The 16,829-nt window shown below is 35.5% G+C and overlaps 1 protein-coding gene across 4 annotated transcripts in view; it reads right to left on the reverse strand.

Annotated features, from left to right (window-relative positions):
• The window catches only part of ZEB2 (zinc finger E-box binding homeobox 2), a 135,993-nt gene that overhangs the window by 50,806 nt on the left and 68,358 nt on the right, over positions 1-16,829 (reverse strand). The window contains exon 3 of one of the 4 annotated variants that reach the window (XM_053698270.1): positions 6,295-6,435. The exons of the other annotated variants lie outside the window; for them this stretch is intronic. Within the exon in view, the coding sequence (XP_053554245.1) occupies positions 6,295-6,435 (141 nt within the window). The remainder of the gene's footprint in view (positions 1-6,294; positions 6,436-16,829) is intronic. 4 annotated transcript variants of the gene reach the window in all.

Raw genomic sequence — 16,829 nt, forward strand, 5'->3', positions numbered from 1 at the left:
CATTCATACCTGAGACCTTGTAACACTAACGAGTCACATGACACCATGGAGGGAAAATGGCTAATTGGGCCCAATTTGGACATTTCTACTTAGGGGTGTACTCACTTTTGTTGCTAATGGTTTAGACATTAATGGCTGTGTGTTGAGTTATTTTGAGAGGATACCAAATTTACACTGTTATACAGGCTGTACACTCACTACCTTACATTATAGCAAAGTGTCATTTCTTCAGTGCTGTCACATGAAAAGATATAATAAAATATTTACAAAAATGTGAGGGGTGTACTCACTTTTGTGAGATACTGTATATATGCTGATTTTTAAAACCATTAAAAAAAACAAAGTTAAGTTATGCACTTGTGCAGCACTATATTTCCAGGAAAATAGATATATTATGTGGATTCAGAAGTTATTTGTTAAAGAAAATGTTAAGAATAATGAGGAGCCAGGTAGGGATTTGTCAATCCCAGAATTTTATATAACATCTTATGCAGATATCGTAGTGAACCTGATCTAATTAAGTATTTTACTGTCGCAGCCCACATCTCCAAATGGCAATGAGGTCCCATTGCAGCTATATGTGTGTGTGTGTGTGTATATATATATATATATATATATATATATATATATATACACTCATTTTTTAAATAAATAGACTGGAATGATCCAGTCACTCTAGATCTCCTGAGCAAATTAGTGTAGCTGACTTTTCTTGGGGAGTCAATGAAGGAAGTGGATGTGAAATTATATCATCTAGTGAATAAAGAGCTGGAAATAGGCACTGCAATTCATAATAGTTTTGGTGATATAGTTTTGTATTAATCATCTTGGCCTTTTTTTGGAAAATAGAGGAATTTTACATTTTAATTAACCCTTACCACAGTGGAATTAAAGTTAATGCCTCACTTCTATGCCAGTTAAAGTGACTGTATTATATGGCTTACTGACTTATTAAAATGAAATTTATCGCACACCCGTAAATAGGCAAATTTGGCAGTTTACCGGCGCATGATAAATAACCAGACATTACAAGTGGTTGGTTAATGCTACCCAGCACTCACGGTAGCAATTAGCGCTCCTAAAATTACCCAGAGATCAGATCTCTGGTTAAATTTAAAAATGTGCCCCAATTGCCCCCAAATGTAAGTGTAAGCTTCTATAATAATAAATATAAAAAATAGCATCTTTAATTTAAAGGGACACTGAAACCAATTTTTTTCTTTTGTGATTTAGATAGAGCATGACATTTTAAGCAACTTTCTAATGTACTCCTATAATCAAATTTTCTTCATTCTCTTGGTATCTTTATTTGAAATGCAAGAATGTAAGTTTAGATGCCGGCCCATTTTTGGTGAACAACCTGGGTTGTCCTTGCTGATCCATCCACCAATAAAAGTGCTGTCCAGAGTTCTTAACCAAAAAAAAAGCTTAGATGCCTTCTTTTTCAAATAAAAATAGCAAGAGAACGAAGAAAAATTGATAATAGGAATAAATTATAAAGTTGCTTAAAATTGCATGCTCTATCTGAATCACGGAAGAAAAAATTTGGGTTGAGTGTCCCCTTAAAAAAAAAAAAAAACTAAACAAGGCAATTTTTGTGAGCAGGTGTGAGATAAAAAAAAACCATGTCACTGTAAATATATATGTATATGCTTATATACATATATTTGTATGTGTTAATATGTGTATATATACATATAAACACATAAATATATATGTATATAAGCATATACATATATATTTACACTTTGCTTCCCATCGCTGCACAACTTATCCCCTTCGCTGTGCTAGGTTCTCTAGGTTTACACTGATCCTAACTTGTAATACCAGTGCACATTGCGCTCACGTAAGCGATATTTTTCGCTTCACTTGTAATCTGGCCCTATATAAATACAAGCATATGTGTGAAATGCACACTTACACAAAATGTTGACTGCTGGATACATAGAAAACCTGGAAATAAAACACTAGTAGAAAGTATAACAAGCTAACAATTATTAGCTACCTTTAGTTCTACACCAAATAGTAGTACTGTTTTATAATTAAATAGAAATAGCCTGTAATGTTTGTATTTTAGTGGAGCTTAGCTTGTGAGCAAATGTAAATGAATCAAAAACAGATTGTTGAATGGGCACATTATCATCATTACAGCAGACTTAGTTTTTCCAAATGTTTGAAAATTGTGATCAAGGAATTGCAAAGTTTTCTAGCTCCAGGGCCATGTGTCCTATTTTAATAAAAAGGAACCCATAAAAATAAATTACTTTCGCTAAATATATGCAAATTTCAATGTAAGCAATCATTGCAAAATTAATTTTGTCAAAACTGATTAAAAGCATTAATAAATCTATATGCCGTATTGCTTCAATCTGATACTGTAAAATTATTATACTTCCTGTAAGATTAATTATAATTCTACAATAATGTATTACAGAGTCAGAGCATATTACTGTACATTGTATTAATAATGCGTAAGCACAACCTGAGTTGTAATTATGTAGAGAAACAAAGTCATTTGATAGTGGTTGTTTTCGTTAACTATTGATGTTAAATGTGGAATAAAATGTGCATGTGTTGGGGTTTATTTTGCTTTTATTTAGCAAAATACTAATTAAAATCATGAAATCTACTTGCATTAGTATTTTCAAGCCACCAGAGTTGTTTGAGATAAAGAAAGGTTAATAACATCAGTTTTCCAAAGCTGTTTTTAATTCTTGCCTAGAGTTAAAGACAAGTCTTGTTTGCTGGAGGTATTTAGAAATGAGTATTTTAGTTGTATCTGAAGTCCAGTTAAATATATATTCTGTAGAACCAAAATGCATTCTACACAATACAACAGCACTTATATAATACAAACAAATAATATATACTCATACTTTACACAAGGACTATGTACAGATGGCACTCCACTTGCTTATTCATTCACATAGCATCGACTTGAGCAATCAACTACTATAGAAATATGTACACATAGCCCATGCGCAAAGCAGAGCAAACAAGTCTTTATCTATACATATTCGGAAAGAACACACACCTGACAAATCTTTACAAATACATATTTTGCTGTACTGATGCACATTACTATTATTATTTATTTGTATCGCTGGTACATATGGCCTTTCACTAGATACACAAACATATACTCCATTATAGCAGATATACAAATAGCCTTTCTGCCTATGTTTCAGAAATGTTTTAAATTTTGTGTAATGTATCAATTTGAGAATAAAATCATATATTTACACTTTCCTTCCTATCTCTGTTTAAACCAGCAGTCCTTCGTGTGTTGTGGGGATTTGCTAATACATTAAATCTGCCAGATTACAATGTTAACTTGTCTATGCTGCCCCCAGTGGCCACATTGAAGGATATTTTTTTAAATGTCACCAATATGGCAACCAGGGCCAGTACAGTAGCACTTATTATTCCTGTATATTTGCAGGCTTTGATTAGCACAGATTCTCTATGACACTACAGGGACCAAATGCATGTAATTACTTAACGTGTCTGCCTTTTCTTATAAAACATTAAAAAAATGCACAAGCTCCCTGCTTAGTTCAGGGGAGCTGTGAGGATAGATGGGCAGTTTGGCAGGTAGCTGATTGACTCCCTGCACATGCACTATGGCCAGGGCTGTCTCACACATATCTTTGTGCTGAAAAGCACAAAGATCTTTAGACCATCTGGGCACGTATACACGTCAATACAGTCCTTAAGCATATTGTGTATGATGTGTATACATGTCCAGATGGTCCTTAAGTGGTGGTTGTTACAGTCATTTACTTTGTTGAATCATATTAACTACCGGGACACTGTAGTAAAAAACTTAAAAACAAAAAGTTAGGAAGTTTTTTTTTTTTTAATGATCTGATTCTGTTTCTGTTAAGAAGTACAGTTCACATGCTTTGGTCACCCAACATGCGCAGTGAATAAAGGCAACATCACACACATTCAGATGACGGAAGAGGAGGGGTAATATTTTCTTTAACAAAAAATAAAAATAAATTGCATAATAATGTTTAATGCTTATTGTATATTTATATCTGCATTTTTAAAAAGCTGTACAATGTTTTAATATGATAGTTTTTCATGTCTTGTATTACACACTCTTTAAGTGTTATATTTACCCAAAATAACTTCAAACATAATTTAAAAAAATAATAATTTAATTTTCAACTTTACTTATAGTTAGCAAGATGACAAAAAATGGATGAATTTAATTGTTCATATTTATAGCACTTGGATTTCACTGCAATTTGGTCAAATAATATTTAAAATTAAGTTGAGATGAAATGATGATCTTATGTACTGCATGGGTTTGTTTCTTTAATATATGATAAAAAATACAAAATGACAAAACAAACAATTTAATTGGCTTGCTATTGCATACACATATACAATACATACAAAACAAATCACTTACAATTAAACTAGCCCTCTTGCTATAGTAAGATTTGCCCCAAATCTATGCAACCAGAGACTTATACTATTAAAATAAATAAAAATACTATATTGAAATATATGGTGTATCATTGTTAGATCTTGTGGCTTAAGTAAATAATGTTATCTTTCACTATCACTATGATTTGATGTTTTATAAGACGTTTCAGCTTCCATGTGTGACACTACATCAGTTTTACAAAACTGAATTCTTATGAATGTTTTTGTAGTCTCCCCAACACAATGTGAATTCTCTCTTTTAAACTCATTACAATGTTATTTCTGGATATATTCTTCTTTTGTTTTTAATAACTTGCTCCTAAACTGTAAATTAAAAACATGCAGAAAAGAATTGGTTTGTACTCTTTGTATATGATTTTTTTCCTGCTAAATACTGCAACAGGGGAAAAGAAAAAGTGGCAAATTGAGTTTTGGAAAACTTCCAAAAGAAATTATTCATGTTTTTTTTTTATATATTTCTGATTAAGTCTGAGTACAATAAAAAAAAATCAATGTGAAAGAACAATTTTGAATAGCATCTGTTCATAGGGCTTCAGAGGACTACTTACTGTCATAAAAGTCTGTGTCACCAGCTGGGGGTCAGAGATTTAAAGAGGTCAGGGGGACCTGGTCTCTCAGAAGGGATAAACATCAGAAGGATAGCTGTCCAGGTGATGCCCAGTCTGTTGATCATGACTATCTGTGTTTTTATTCAAATGATAATGAGTGTGTAAATCACATCTGTCCCCCCCTGTGTGCCTGTATCTTTGTCACCTGAATAGCATCCCCTACCAGGTATCAAACGAGCTACAGGAAATAGGTTTGCTTTTCATCTAACTTTGCTCTGAAATGAGAAAATGAGTACCTTAATAAGAATATCCAGCATTTCAACCTTGGATTTCATCATATTAAACAGTGATTAATTATCAGAAACCTGGGACCTTTTAATAGGCAACATTCTGGTTTTGCTTTTTTTTATTGTTAAAAGAAGTGAAAATTTATTAGGTATTGACTTTTAATGATGCAGTGCCCTGCTAATATACAGCTGGATATTTTCAACCTGCTCCACTTATCACCTATCAAAAATGTATGCTTAACTGCGGAGCAGCATGAATGAATCAGAACAGCATGCGGTCATTTAAAAGATAAAATATATATAGGGAAAAAAATGACAGAAAATATCTGAATTAAACATTTTTTGAATAACTAAAATAAGACCAATATGTAAAGTTTTTTTTAGCTTATGAATTTTTCATCCTTTTATCAGCTACTTATTTATTTGATCAGACGTATGAAGTATGAGCGTGAATACTTAGGTACCTAGGGTAAGGAAAAGGTGGTAATTAGCTCAGCAGGATAATTGATGTGTAGATTGCAGCATGAACAAATGCTTTGACTTGTTTGTTCTTCTCACTCTTCCCCGATTATTCTTTTTAGCTCAGCCTTGCTAATGAACACCTTACTTACTTAGTTAAGCTGATAAGGCTATACATTCTTTTAAATGGAACCCCTGTCCACATACCAGTATGGAACTTTTTTCTCTTTTTTATACCAATGTCTTTTGCTGTAGAAATAAAGCTTTTGTTAATAGCATTGCAAGACTAAATCCTGCATAAGAATGTGAAAAGTGAAATATACTTTAAAAGAAACAATATGCCACTTTGGATACTCAATGCTTCTATTGTTATGCAACAGTAGATTTGTTCCTTCCATTTCCATACTGTGTTCTAATACAATTGAATGAATACTAGACTCCCAAATTTTCTGTCATGCATTTTAAAAGCGTATATCATGGACATTAGAATAGGTTATCTTTGCATGAAAAAGAAGTGATCTGAAGTCTAGTAAACTTACGTGTTAATCTGCAGTACAGGAATGGATTTGCAGTGTTGAAGCAGGCATTGCTCTTCCTTTCTCCAGTCCCAGAACAGGACTTGGCTACTTCATCAGCATTGTCAGCAATACGCTCAATACCGCTGTATAGGTCCTGACAGGCTGGAGACAATTGTAAACAATTTGTCAAATGGGGAAGGCGGAGCATTTGGCTGCTGTGGATAAAATGTAAGTTTCCTATCATAAAGATCACTAACTTCTTTAGGTAAAAAGCATGCTATTTTTTAATGTACATAAAACATTTGGGAGCTTAAGTGACACCTTATGTTGCTTAGTTCTATTTTTTCTTTCCAGAAAAGGATGCATGATTGTCTATGTATTATTATTAATTTTATTATTATTATTATTTATTATTCCCAGCAATTCAAAAGATGCAAAACAAATAAAGCAAAAAATACATAAAAAAGGGGTCTGTACCAATATTCAATTGATAAATGAATAGCATGTATTGTGATAGTGGCTTCTCTCTCCTATGCTAGCTATTTTAATATTTTTAAACTTATTAATACATTTACATTTTATCTTTGTCGCCATCCCACACTTTTCTCTGTGGTCTCCTACGTTTGATATAAAGACATATTTTTTATTTTACAATTACAAGCCATTCATTTTGGCACATGCAAACACACTCCACTACACAATTGTGCACATGTACAAACTTAGGGCCCTTTTAATGATATTGGTTGCCCATCCCTACCAAACAACTGACCCCAGATATTAAAGGGAGAGAAGGGATTGCATACATGAGGCAAAAGTAAAATCATGCACATTTGCAAGGTTGCACATTGACACAAACTGAAACAGCAAGGACAGCTGTTTGAATTTATTACCTAATCAGGGTCATCTTACTGACACTTTGTATAAGTTCCTTGAAAAAGAAAAATCTGCTTCTGTTGAATATAATATAGTAATTTCTGTCAATGTACCCATAGATCATCAGGGATAAAATATCAGAGGGTACTTTTGTCAAATAAGAAAATATTTTTAGCCATATAAGCAAGTCTCTAATCAATCTAAAAGTGATGTATATACATTTTAAATTGTGTAAAAATGCACACAACCTCTGCACATAACACCAGTTTCCCTGCACTAACTTATAGAGACAGGAAACACATTTTTTCTTTCATGATATTTAGATAGATCATACAATTTTAAACAACTTTCCAATTTACTTCTATTATCTAATTTGCTTAGATATCCTTTGTTGAAAAGCATAGCTAGGTAGGGTCAGCACCTGGTTGCTATCTGCTGATTAGTGGCTGCACATTTTATTTGTGCAGCCACCAATCAGCAACACATTCCAAAAGACCTGTAAAAGGTACATGTTAAAATAATGCATAGTAAAACAACGTATCATTTGTATGCTTGTGAAAGTGCGTCCCTGTCTGCATCAGCCAATCAGCAACTGAGACTTGAATATCAGCTGTGAATAAATTAATTTCCTGTTAGCTTAAATGTAAGTTAACATTTTTGGTAGTGCTGAGGCTGTTCTCCTTTTGCATCTTTTTCCATGTTCTGTAGTGTCTGATACCTCATCATTCATAGTACCCCAGCAGTGGTTTTGACATGATGACTTCCCACACAATGAGGAAGTGTTGACTTGCCAAGGTACTTCCTCATTGCTTGTGTTACAGGGAAGGGTCTAAGAAAGCCCTTATCTCACCTTTTTTTTCAATGTGCTGTTCTAAAGTAACTTGTATACCATAGGAATATGTATACCAAGTCACTTCCGGTGACGTGTAATTAGCTGTTGGAGGGGTGTAGCGCTCACTGCGCATGCGCAAGATGCCCAACCTCCTACAAACAGCTGTTTAAAGAGATTTATTTGAGAACAACGGGTTGAGGAATTCTATGGACCGTAATCTACAATGCGCACACAGCCCTACTCCTCAGTGATCCATCGTGTGCCGCCGACTTGCCGTGCCTGGGGGGTGCTTATGGGGGTTACAAGGGGGTGCTGATGGGGATTACATAACTAACACATTGAGGTCCATTTATCAAGCTCCGTATGGAGCTTGTGGGCCCGTGTTTCTAAAGACTGCTGCTTCATAACCCTGTCCGCCTGCTCTGAGCAGGCGTACAGGAATCGCCACAATTCAACCCGATCGAGTGCGATTGGCCGCGAGTCTGCAGGGGGTGGCGTTGCACCAGCAGCTCTTGTGAGCTGCTGGTTCAATGCTGAATACGGAGAGCATATTGCTCTCCGCATTCAGTGAGGTCTTGCGGACATGATCGTACTGTCTGATCAAGTCCGCAAGACCTTTGAAAAATAGGCCTCATTGGGTGTTTATAGGGGTTACAGGGGGTGATGATGGGGCTTACATAACTTACACAGGGGGTGATTATAGGGGTTACAGTGGGAGCTGATTGTGCTTATGTAGGTTACACCCTCTGTAACCTACATAAGCCGTATCAGCACCCCCTGTAACCCCTATAAGCACCCAATGTGTAAGTTATGTAAGCCCCCCTTGTAACCCCCATAAGCACTCCCCCCCCCCCGCACGGCAAGTCAGCAGCGCACTATGGATCACTGAGGAGTAGGGCCGTGTGTGCATGCGCGGCATTGTTTATTTAATAAAGCGACCGCAGTGCGCGCATGCGCAGTGAAGGCTATTAGCCTCTATAAATTATGATTACAGGCTATATATTTCCTCGACCCGTTGCATACTTTACATCAGCTGTTTTGAGGAGGTTGGGCCTCTTGCGCATGCGCAGTGAGGTCAACACAGCTCCAGCATCTGATGCACATCACTGAAAGTGACGTGGTATACACATTCTTATGCGGTATACAACTTTTTTTAGAACAGGGGCACTGTCTTGATTGAGGGGTAGGGTATTTAACAAAGCCCCTATTTCCCTCCTTATGACTATTGAAGGTGGATAAACACCATGAGAAATTGAAATCACCTATACCACATGATACCAGAGAGATTTTCTATAGAGGGAATGGGGCTATTGTATCCCTTATTTCCCCCTCTGTTTTCTTAGATGGGGATGAGACTTCTTAATTGACATAGGATATTCTGTGTTGGGGTCTGCTTCCGAGAAAACACACAGAAGGGCTTGAGACCCATTTTGGAAAGAAGGGATTCTTCTTTGTTAGGTGATTATTACAAGTATTATACCCAATTATATTTGCACATAATTCATGCTGAAAACAACTAGTGGGTCAGATATATGCTTAAACCTTTAGTAGCTTGTGTAAAAAAAGGTGTATATTTGATTTGGACCTTCCAAGTCTATAACTCCTGGCCATTTTATTAACAAACTGATTGAATGTATCCCTGTCCTAAATCTAACAGAATGTATGTTATATTACATGCAATCAAAACACAGACCATTTTAAAACTGCAAACAAAACACATATTAATCAAACCAGTGGGCTATAGGTGTTAATCTGGCATTATAAAAACACAGTGTTATTTCACAGCTTGTTTACAGTCACTTCCTGCTGGTTGCTGAGTATCTAAGCTACATCTATTACTAACCATGGTAAAAGGGAACAAGTCACAATTCCTATAGCAACCTCATGTGATATCTAATATTGTTTAACAGTTATCAGCTAGAAACCAGGCAATACAAATCTTTATCAGGTATAAAAAATCTATAACATTTCTTAAACATGTCACTCATCAGCTATTGCACGATAGATGCGTATCAGAGAGCACAGACCTGTAAAATAAAGTATATGGTATATGTACTAGCTTGGAAGAATATACTACAAGAAGTTAAACAGCAGAGGAATAGTCAAGATGTTGAAGTACTGCAGACTATAGGCCATATGAGTTAAAGCCAATTACTGATGATAATGGTTATATATTAAATAACTTTTTTCTTTTCAAAGTTAAAATTAATTAAAGAAATATTCTTGAGCTTGACTTGACTGCAAGGCAAAATCTGAGTTTTCCTCTCATTCTTCATATTGCTAGAAAACCCCAGCACATTGAGAGGTGACATGATTACTTTATATACATACAGGGAGTGCAGAATTATTAGGCAAGTTGTATTTTTGAGGATTAATTTTATTATTGAACAGCAACCATGTTTTCAATGAACCCAAAAAACTCATTAATATCAAAGCTGAATAGTTTTGGAAGTAGTTTTTAGTTTGTTTTTAGTTATAGCTATTTTAGGGGGATATCTGTGTGTGCAGGTGACTATTACTGTGCATAATTATTAGGCAACTTAACAAAAAACAAATATATACCCATTTCAATTATTTATTTTTACCAGTGAAACCAATATAAGATCTCAACATTCACAAATATACATTTCTGACATTCAAAAACAAAACAAAAACAAATCAGTGACCAATATAGCCACCTTTCTTTGCAAGGACACTCAAAAGCCTGCCATCCATGGATTCTGTCAGTGTTTTGATCTGTTCACCATCAACATTGCGTGCAGCAGCAACCACAGCCTCCCAGACACTGTTCAGAGAGGTGTACTGTTTTCCCTCCTTGTAAATCTCACATTTGATGATAGACCACAGGTTCTCAATGGGGTTCAGATCAGGTGAACAAGGAGGCCATGTCATTAGATTTTCTTCTTTTATACCCTTTCTTGCCAGCCACGCTGTGGAGTACTTGGACGCGTGTGATGGAGCATTGCCCTGCATGAAAATCATGTTTTTCTTGAAGGATGCAGACTTCTTCCTGTACCACTGCTTGAAGAAGGTGTCTTCCAGAAACTGGCAGTAGGACTGGGAGTTGAGCTTGACTCCATCCTCAACCCGAAAAGGCCCCACAAGCTCATCTTTGATGATACCAGCCCAAACCAGTACTCCACCTCCACCTTGCTGGCGTCTGAGTCGGACTGGAGCTCTCTGCCCTTTACCAATCCAGCCACGGGCCCATCCATCTGGCCCATCAAGACTCACTCTCATTTCATCAGTCCATAAAACCTTAGAAAAATCAGTCTTGAGATATTTCTTCGCCCAGTCTTGACGTTTCAGCTTGTGTGTCTTGTTCAGTGGTGGTCGTCTTTCAGCCTTTCTTACCTTGGCCATGTCTCTGAGTATTGCACACCTTGTGCTTTTGGGCACTCCAGTGATGTTGCAGCTCTGAAATATGGCCAAACTGGTGGCAAGTGACATCTTGGCAGCTGCACGCTTGACTTTTCTCAGTTCATGGGCAGTTATTTTGCGCCTTGGTTTTTCCACATGCTTCTTGCGACCCTGTTGACTATTTTGAATGAAACGCTTGATTGTTCGATGATCACGCTTCAGAAGCTTTGCAATTTTAAGAGTGCTGCATCCCTCTGCAAGATATCTCACTATTTTTGACTTTTCTGAGCCTGTCAAGTCCTTCTTTTGACCCATTTTGCCAAAGGAAAGGAAGTTGCCTAATAATTATGCACACCTGATATAGGGTGTTGATGTCATTAGACCACACCCCTTCTCATTACAGAGATGCACATCACCTAATATGCTTAATTGGTAGTAGGCTTTCGAGCCTATACAGCTTGGAGTAAGACAACATGCATAAAGAGGATGATGTGGTCAAAATACTAATTTGCCTAATAATTCTGCACTCCCTGTATATCCAAGGCCCATATACAGAAATGGCAGAAGCTCTGTTTATTCCAAGAAAATTGTTTCTGACAAGAGGTCACAATGTAAGGTTGGAGGAAAGGAGATTTCACTGTAAGAGCAATAAAATTGTGGAACTCATTACCAAAGGAGGTAGTGAATGCCAATACCCTAGATACATTTAAAAATAGTCTGGATACATTTATGTATATAAACAAAAGTCATGGATATGATTGCTAGTATTAAATGGGTCACCTTTTAGTGGGGTTATTTAAGCTTAACTGGAGCTTTTTGTAAGTATTTTAGATTTTTATAGGTTGAACTCGATGGACTTCAGTCTTTTTTCAACCTTATCTACTATGTTACTTTCAAGGAATGGCTTGTTAAGTGTACTAACCAACACCCTATGAACCATTTTATATAGCATACATACTATATTAGAACATATTAAAAATGGAATACTATACCCAACATTGAAAATACACACAAATAAAAAACACACAAATAAAACTCCCAAAGAGAAAATACAAGGAATGCCCCTTCATCAAGCCATTTAGCTTGCAGAGTAAATTATTCCTTCTGCAAAAGGGAAACAGTAAACTAGAGAATGCTGAACGGGACAAGTATAAGCCTAATCACTTCCAACCCTTTTTCTATACCTGCTGGTGTGATCAGGAGCATGGGTCTGACGTTACTATTGCATCTAACTACCTCCACTATGCTATAAGCTGGTAGAAAGGAATAAATAAATAAAAAATAGAGATAACAACACTAAATGCAAATAAATTAAAACTCCATAAAATAAATGAAAGGTTATGTATTAATAAGATTTGAAAGACGTTTCCCCCTATAACTCACTTATATAGAGCATTATAACTCTTGGTTATTGTGGTCTTTTAAGTATCACTGCTGAAGACGCAGCTTGTTCTGTAACCTTGCTAAGGCCTTGAATAACATTATACGTTAGCCCTAAATAACAGAGATAAAATTGATAACATTTTGCAGAAGTTACGTACAGAGCTGCTTGGGCAACACACAAACTAGGAACTTAAAGCAAAATTAAGTGAATCTACTACTTTTCAAATTAACCCCTTGCTCGCAATAGCCAGAGCCTGTCCTGACTGTCATCAATGGGGTTTCATTTAATAAATGAGAATTGCTAATAAAACTAAATTATATGTGGAGTCAGTGGTTATAATTTTCACAAAGCATTGATTTTAGCTAATTATAAAATATTTTAAAGCTTGGCTGCTATATGCACTAGATCACTTGTTAATTAAATCCTTTTTATGACCATCTGTATGGAAAAGCAGTTATGTACTGTATCATGTTAAAAAAAATGTCATTAATACATTAAATCTTATGTTGGAACCATTTTTAAACAGCTATCACTTCACCTCTTGCCTCAGCCATCAAGGATTATCTTTACTTGATTGTACAGTGATTTCATTTTTTCATAATGTGTATAAATATTAATTGCTTTACATTCAACATTCTTATGGGATAGTCCTCTAGAGTATATCAAGTCTTCTACTTCAAAAAATGCAAATAGAATTTGACAGACAGAGCCTTTACTCTTAAAGGGCCAGTAAATACAGTAGATTTGCATAATCAACAATTGCATGATAAAAAGACAAAGCAATACCATCTGAACTTCAAAAGAGTAGTAGATTTTTTTCTGAAAAGTAGTTATGTGTATTTCCACTCTTCCTGGACCATGTGACAGCCATCAGCCAATCACAAATGCATATACGTATAATCTGTGTATTCTTGCACATGCTCAGTAGGAGCTGGTGACTCCAAAAGTGTAACTATAAAAATACTGTATATTTTAGTCATGGTGTTCTTTATTTAATCTGAAACAATGGTTTCCAATATGTATGTTTTTTTTTAATGTATGCTCCTCTCCAGCATAAAAAACAACATTTGTTTGTATGGCTTGCAGAATCGAGACCCTCTCCACCAGCACATCTGTGCAAAGTGTCAATGAGCATTATTAGGAAGCAGCCAACTGATACTGCAATGATAATTTCAATATACATTTTAACAGATTTTACTTGTTTACTTTGTTATATTTTTCAGGCAAAAATATATTTTCATTATGTTAAACAAATCACTTTCATAGATATCAGAGAACATTTTTAGTGCACTATAGCTTTAAGAAACAAGTCACATGAGAAAGTAACTCAAATCATAACTAACACAGAATTACAGTACGTATAACCACTGTAGTTGCCTTTCATGCTGATCTTGCATGTTAAGATTTCTCAACATTCCACACAAATCTGAATTACACAAAATAGAAGGAAACATGCTTTAGATATTGCTTTGCGAAACAGAATTCAGATGCCAAAAAAAGGAACGAATATGCAGCTGAAGCACTTTTTCGTTCACTTTTTTTATGTCAACTGTAAAAAAGTTGAAGTTTAGAGTATTGACAAACAGAAACACACTAATAAAGAAACAAAAAAATATGTTATAAAAAAATAAAGCATAAAAAAACAAAAAAACACTTGTTAAACTGTCTGGTTTTTCAAACATGTTATCCATGCAACATTATTCAACTCCTCATCACTATGAGAGCAGGCAAACAATCAGGAAAGCTAATTTCTTAATTAGCTCTGCTCCGGCGGTAATGATTGCAGATCGTGTCAACTAAAATCTGTTTGGATTTCTGTAAATTGGAGTCCGACATGCCTGCAGTTCCGTAGCCAACCTGATAACTCTCACCCCCCTTTCTTTTGTTTTTCCTTCCAGCCTTTTTCCTGTCGCCATGTCGGTATTTAATCTGACACCGCCAGGCAGTGAGAAGGTTTTTACTTTTCCCTTTAAAGAGAAAGAGAAAGAAGGAGAGAGAGAGCGAGAGAGAGAGAGAAAAGAGGAAAAAGTATTCACTCAGGGACAGGAAACCTGCACCAAGTCTGAACTTTGACACAAGTCTTTAATCTTTCTCACATTCCTCAAGGAATTCTCTTTTAGTAAAACAGCATTTACTTTCAAGCTAACTCTAATAAAAAAGTGCACCATTTAAACATCTATGAAAGAAAGATAAAGTTAAAGCTGTTTATTTTCATTTTGAAAGTAAAAGAAAGCACCAATTTGTACAATACTGGTTAGTGGGCTAGAAGCTTATTGGCTGATAAGCAAAACTCTCTATTAGTGGACAGTGACATATCCCACAAACATAAATATAAAAATATGTAAAAGAACTATTGCACCATTTAAAATCAAATAACTTTAACATCCCTTAAAGTGAACGTAAACTTTCATGAATAAGTGCCGGTTTTTAAAAATACTATTAAAAACAGGGGCACTTTTATTCATGAAACTTTACATTGCAGAATTTTTTTTTAAATACTTACCTTTTTCTGCAGCCAAGTCGGACCAGTGATACCCCGCCCACTTCTCATGCTGTACTTAGCACAACAATGAAAAAACCGTCTTCCTCCAATCATGGCATGGCCTCAAAAAATAGTTGCTCTGGGGTGCACGCCGTGATTGGAGAAAGCCAGTTTTGTCATTGATGACGTAATTACAGAGGAGCAACAGGCGGGGGATCGCTGGTCTGGCTTGGCGTAAGAAAAAGGTAAGTATTAAAAAAACAAAAAAAAAAACGCTGCAATGTAAAGTTTCATGAATGAAAGTGCCCCTGTTTCTAATAGTATTTTTAAAAACCGGGCACTGATTCATGAAAGTTTACATTCACTTTAAGGTTACTATAAAAATGTAACACTATATATGTCTAAATTAATAATCTAATTGTGGTTACATATCTATTTTAGGTGCAAAGTATAAACTGAATAACTGGATATATTCTGGAAATCTATATATATTAGGAAGGAGACAATTTAGTCATCAGCATTATTAGTATTGACAAACTGTAATTGTTTTCTCTTTCCTAAGGTAACTCCAGTCAAGAGCTGTTTTGTTTTGTTACAAAACTGTACTTCTCCTGCCTTAGTTTGTACAAGCTTAACATCAACACAAAATGTATTAAACCTGCATGGGTAGGTAAACTTAAAGAAAAAATAAATGGTGACAGATATGCAAGGTCGTCTGAAATAAGTGCCAATGTTTAGCCCTCCTCCACTGCATAAACATTCCAATGCTGACGGCCCGCAATGAAATATGAGGCAAGGAGTTAGTTACAGGATCCTGGAGAATGGAGGAGTTTAAAAGGACACTATAATTACCTAAAAACTTTAGGCATTTAAAAAAAAAAATTGTATGTAAGCTGCAGAGTCTGAGTCCTTCCATGTAGCCATTGTCCTAAAATGTTTAACTGTATCAGGTATTATACTGAACATTCCTGTTGATTGTGATGAAACATTGTGATGTTTCAGTTCATGTCTTTCATGGTATTAGAAAGTCACAAAATTAGTAAAGAATCTCTGCAGGGTTATTGTTATTATTATCATTTATTTGTATAGCGCTGCAAACTTCCGTAGTGCTGGAAAATTACTTGTACAGTGGCTGAATCAAGGTAGTTGTGTCATTAATAACAAATAGAGCAGCTAAAAAGATCTAAAATCTATTGTGAACTACTGACCAAATAGCTAAAATGCTACAGGTTTTACTAGATATTTAATGCAAACTTTGATATTACAAGATTTTAGGCCACATAGTTGAGGTTGCCACTTCACTTAGATTACCTTAAAGGGACAAATAAGTGTTCTAATAAAATGCTCTAACTCACTTTATTATTAAACACATTCTTGTTGCTGAAAATCATAGATGTCTTCAAATAGGACCATGGAGGGCACTACTATGGTATGCCCCCCCCCCCCAACCATGATTCTGAGCTGGGCATGGTCAGTGAGCCAAACAAAACCAGCATACTGAGGTAGCTACCCGTCACCAGCAGTGCCCTACTCAGGAACAGAACAAGAGTGAGCCTGTTCTACTCTTTTCCAGCGGTTAAATACATAGGTAGCAGTGAGTATCTTCTCCGTCTTATAATTAATAA

The sequence above is a fragment of the Bombina bombina genome, chromosome 1, assembly GCF_027579735.1.
Source record: "Bombina bombina isolate aBomBom1 chromosome 1, aBomBom1.pri, whole genome shotgun sequence".
Lineage (NCBI taxonomy): Eukaryota > Metazoa > Chordata > Amphibia > Anura > Bombinatoridae > Bombina > Bombina bombina.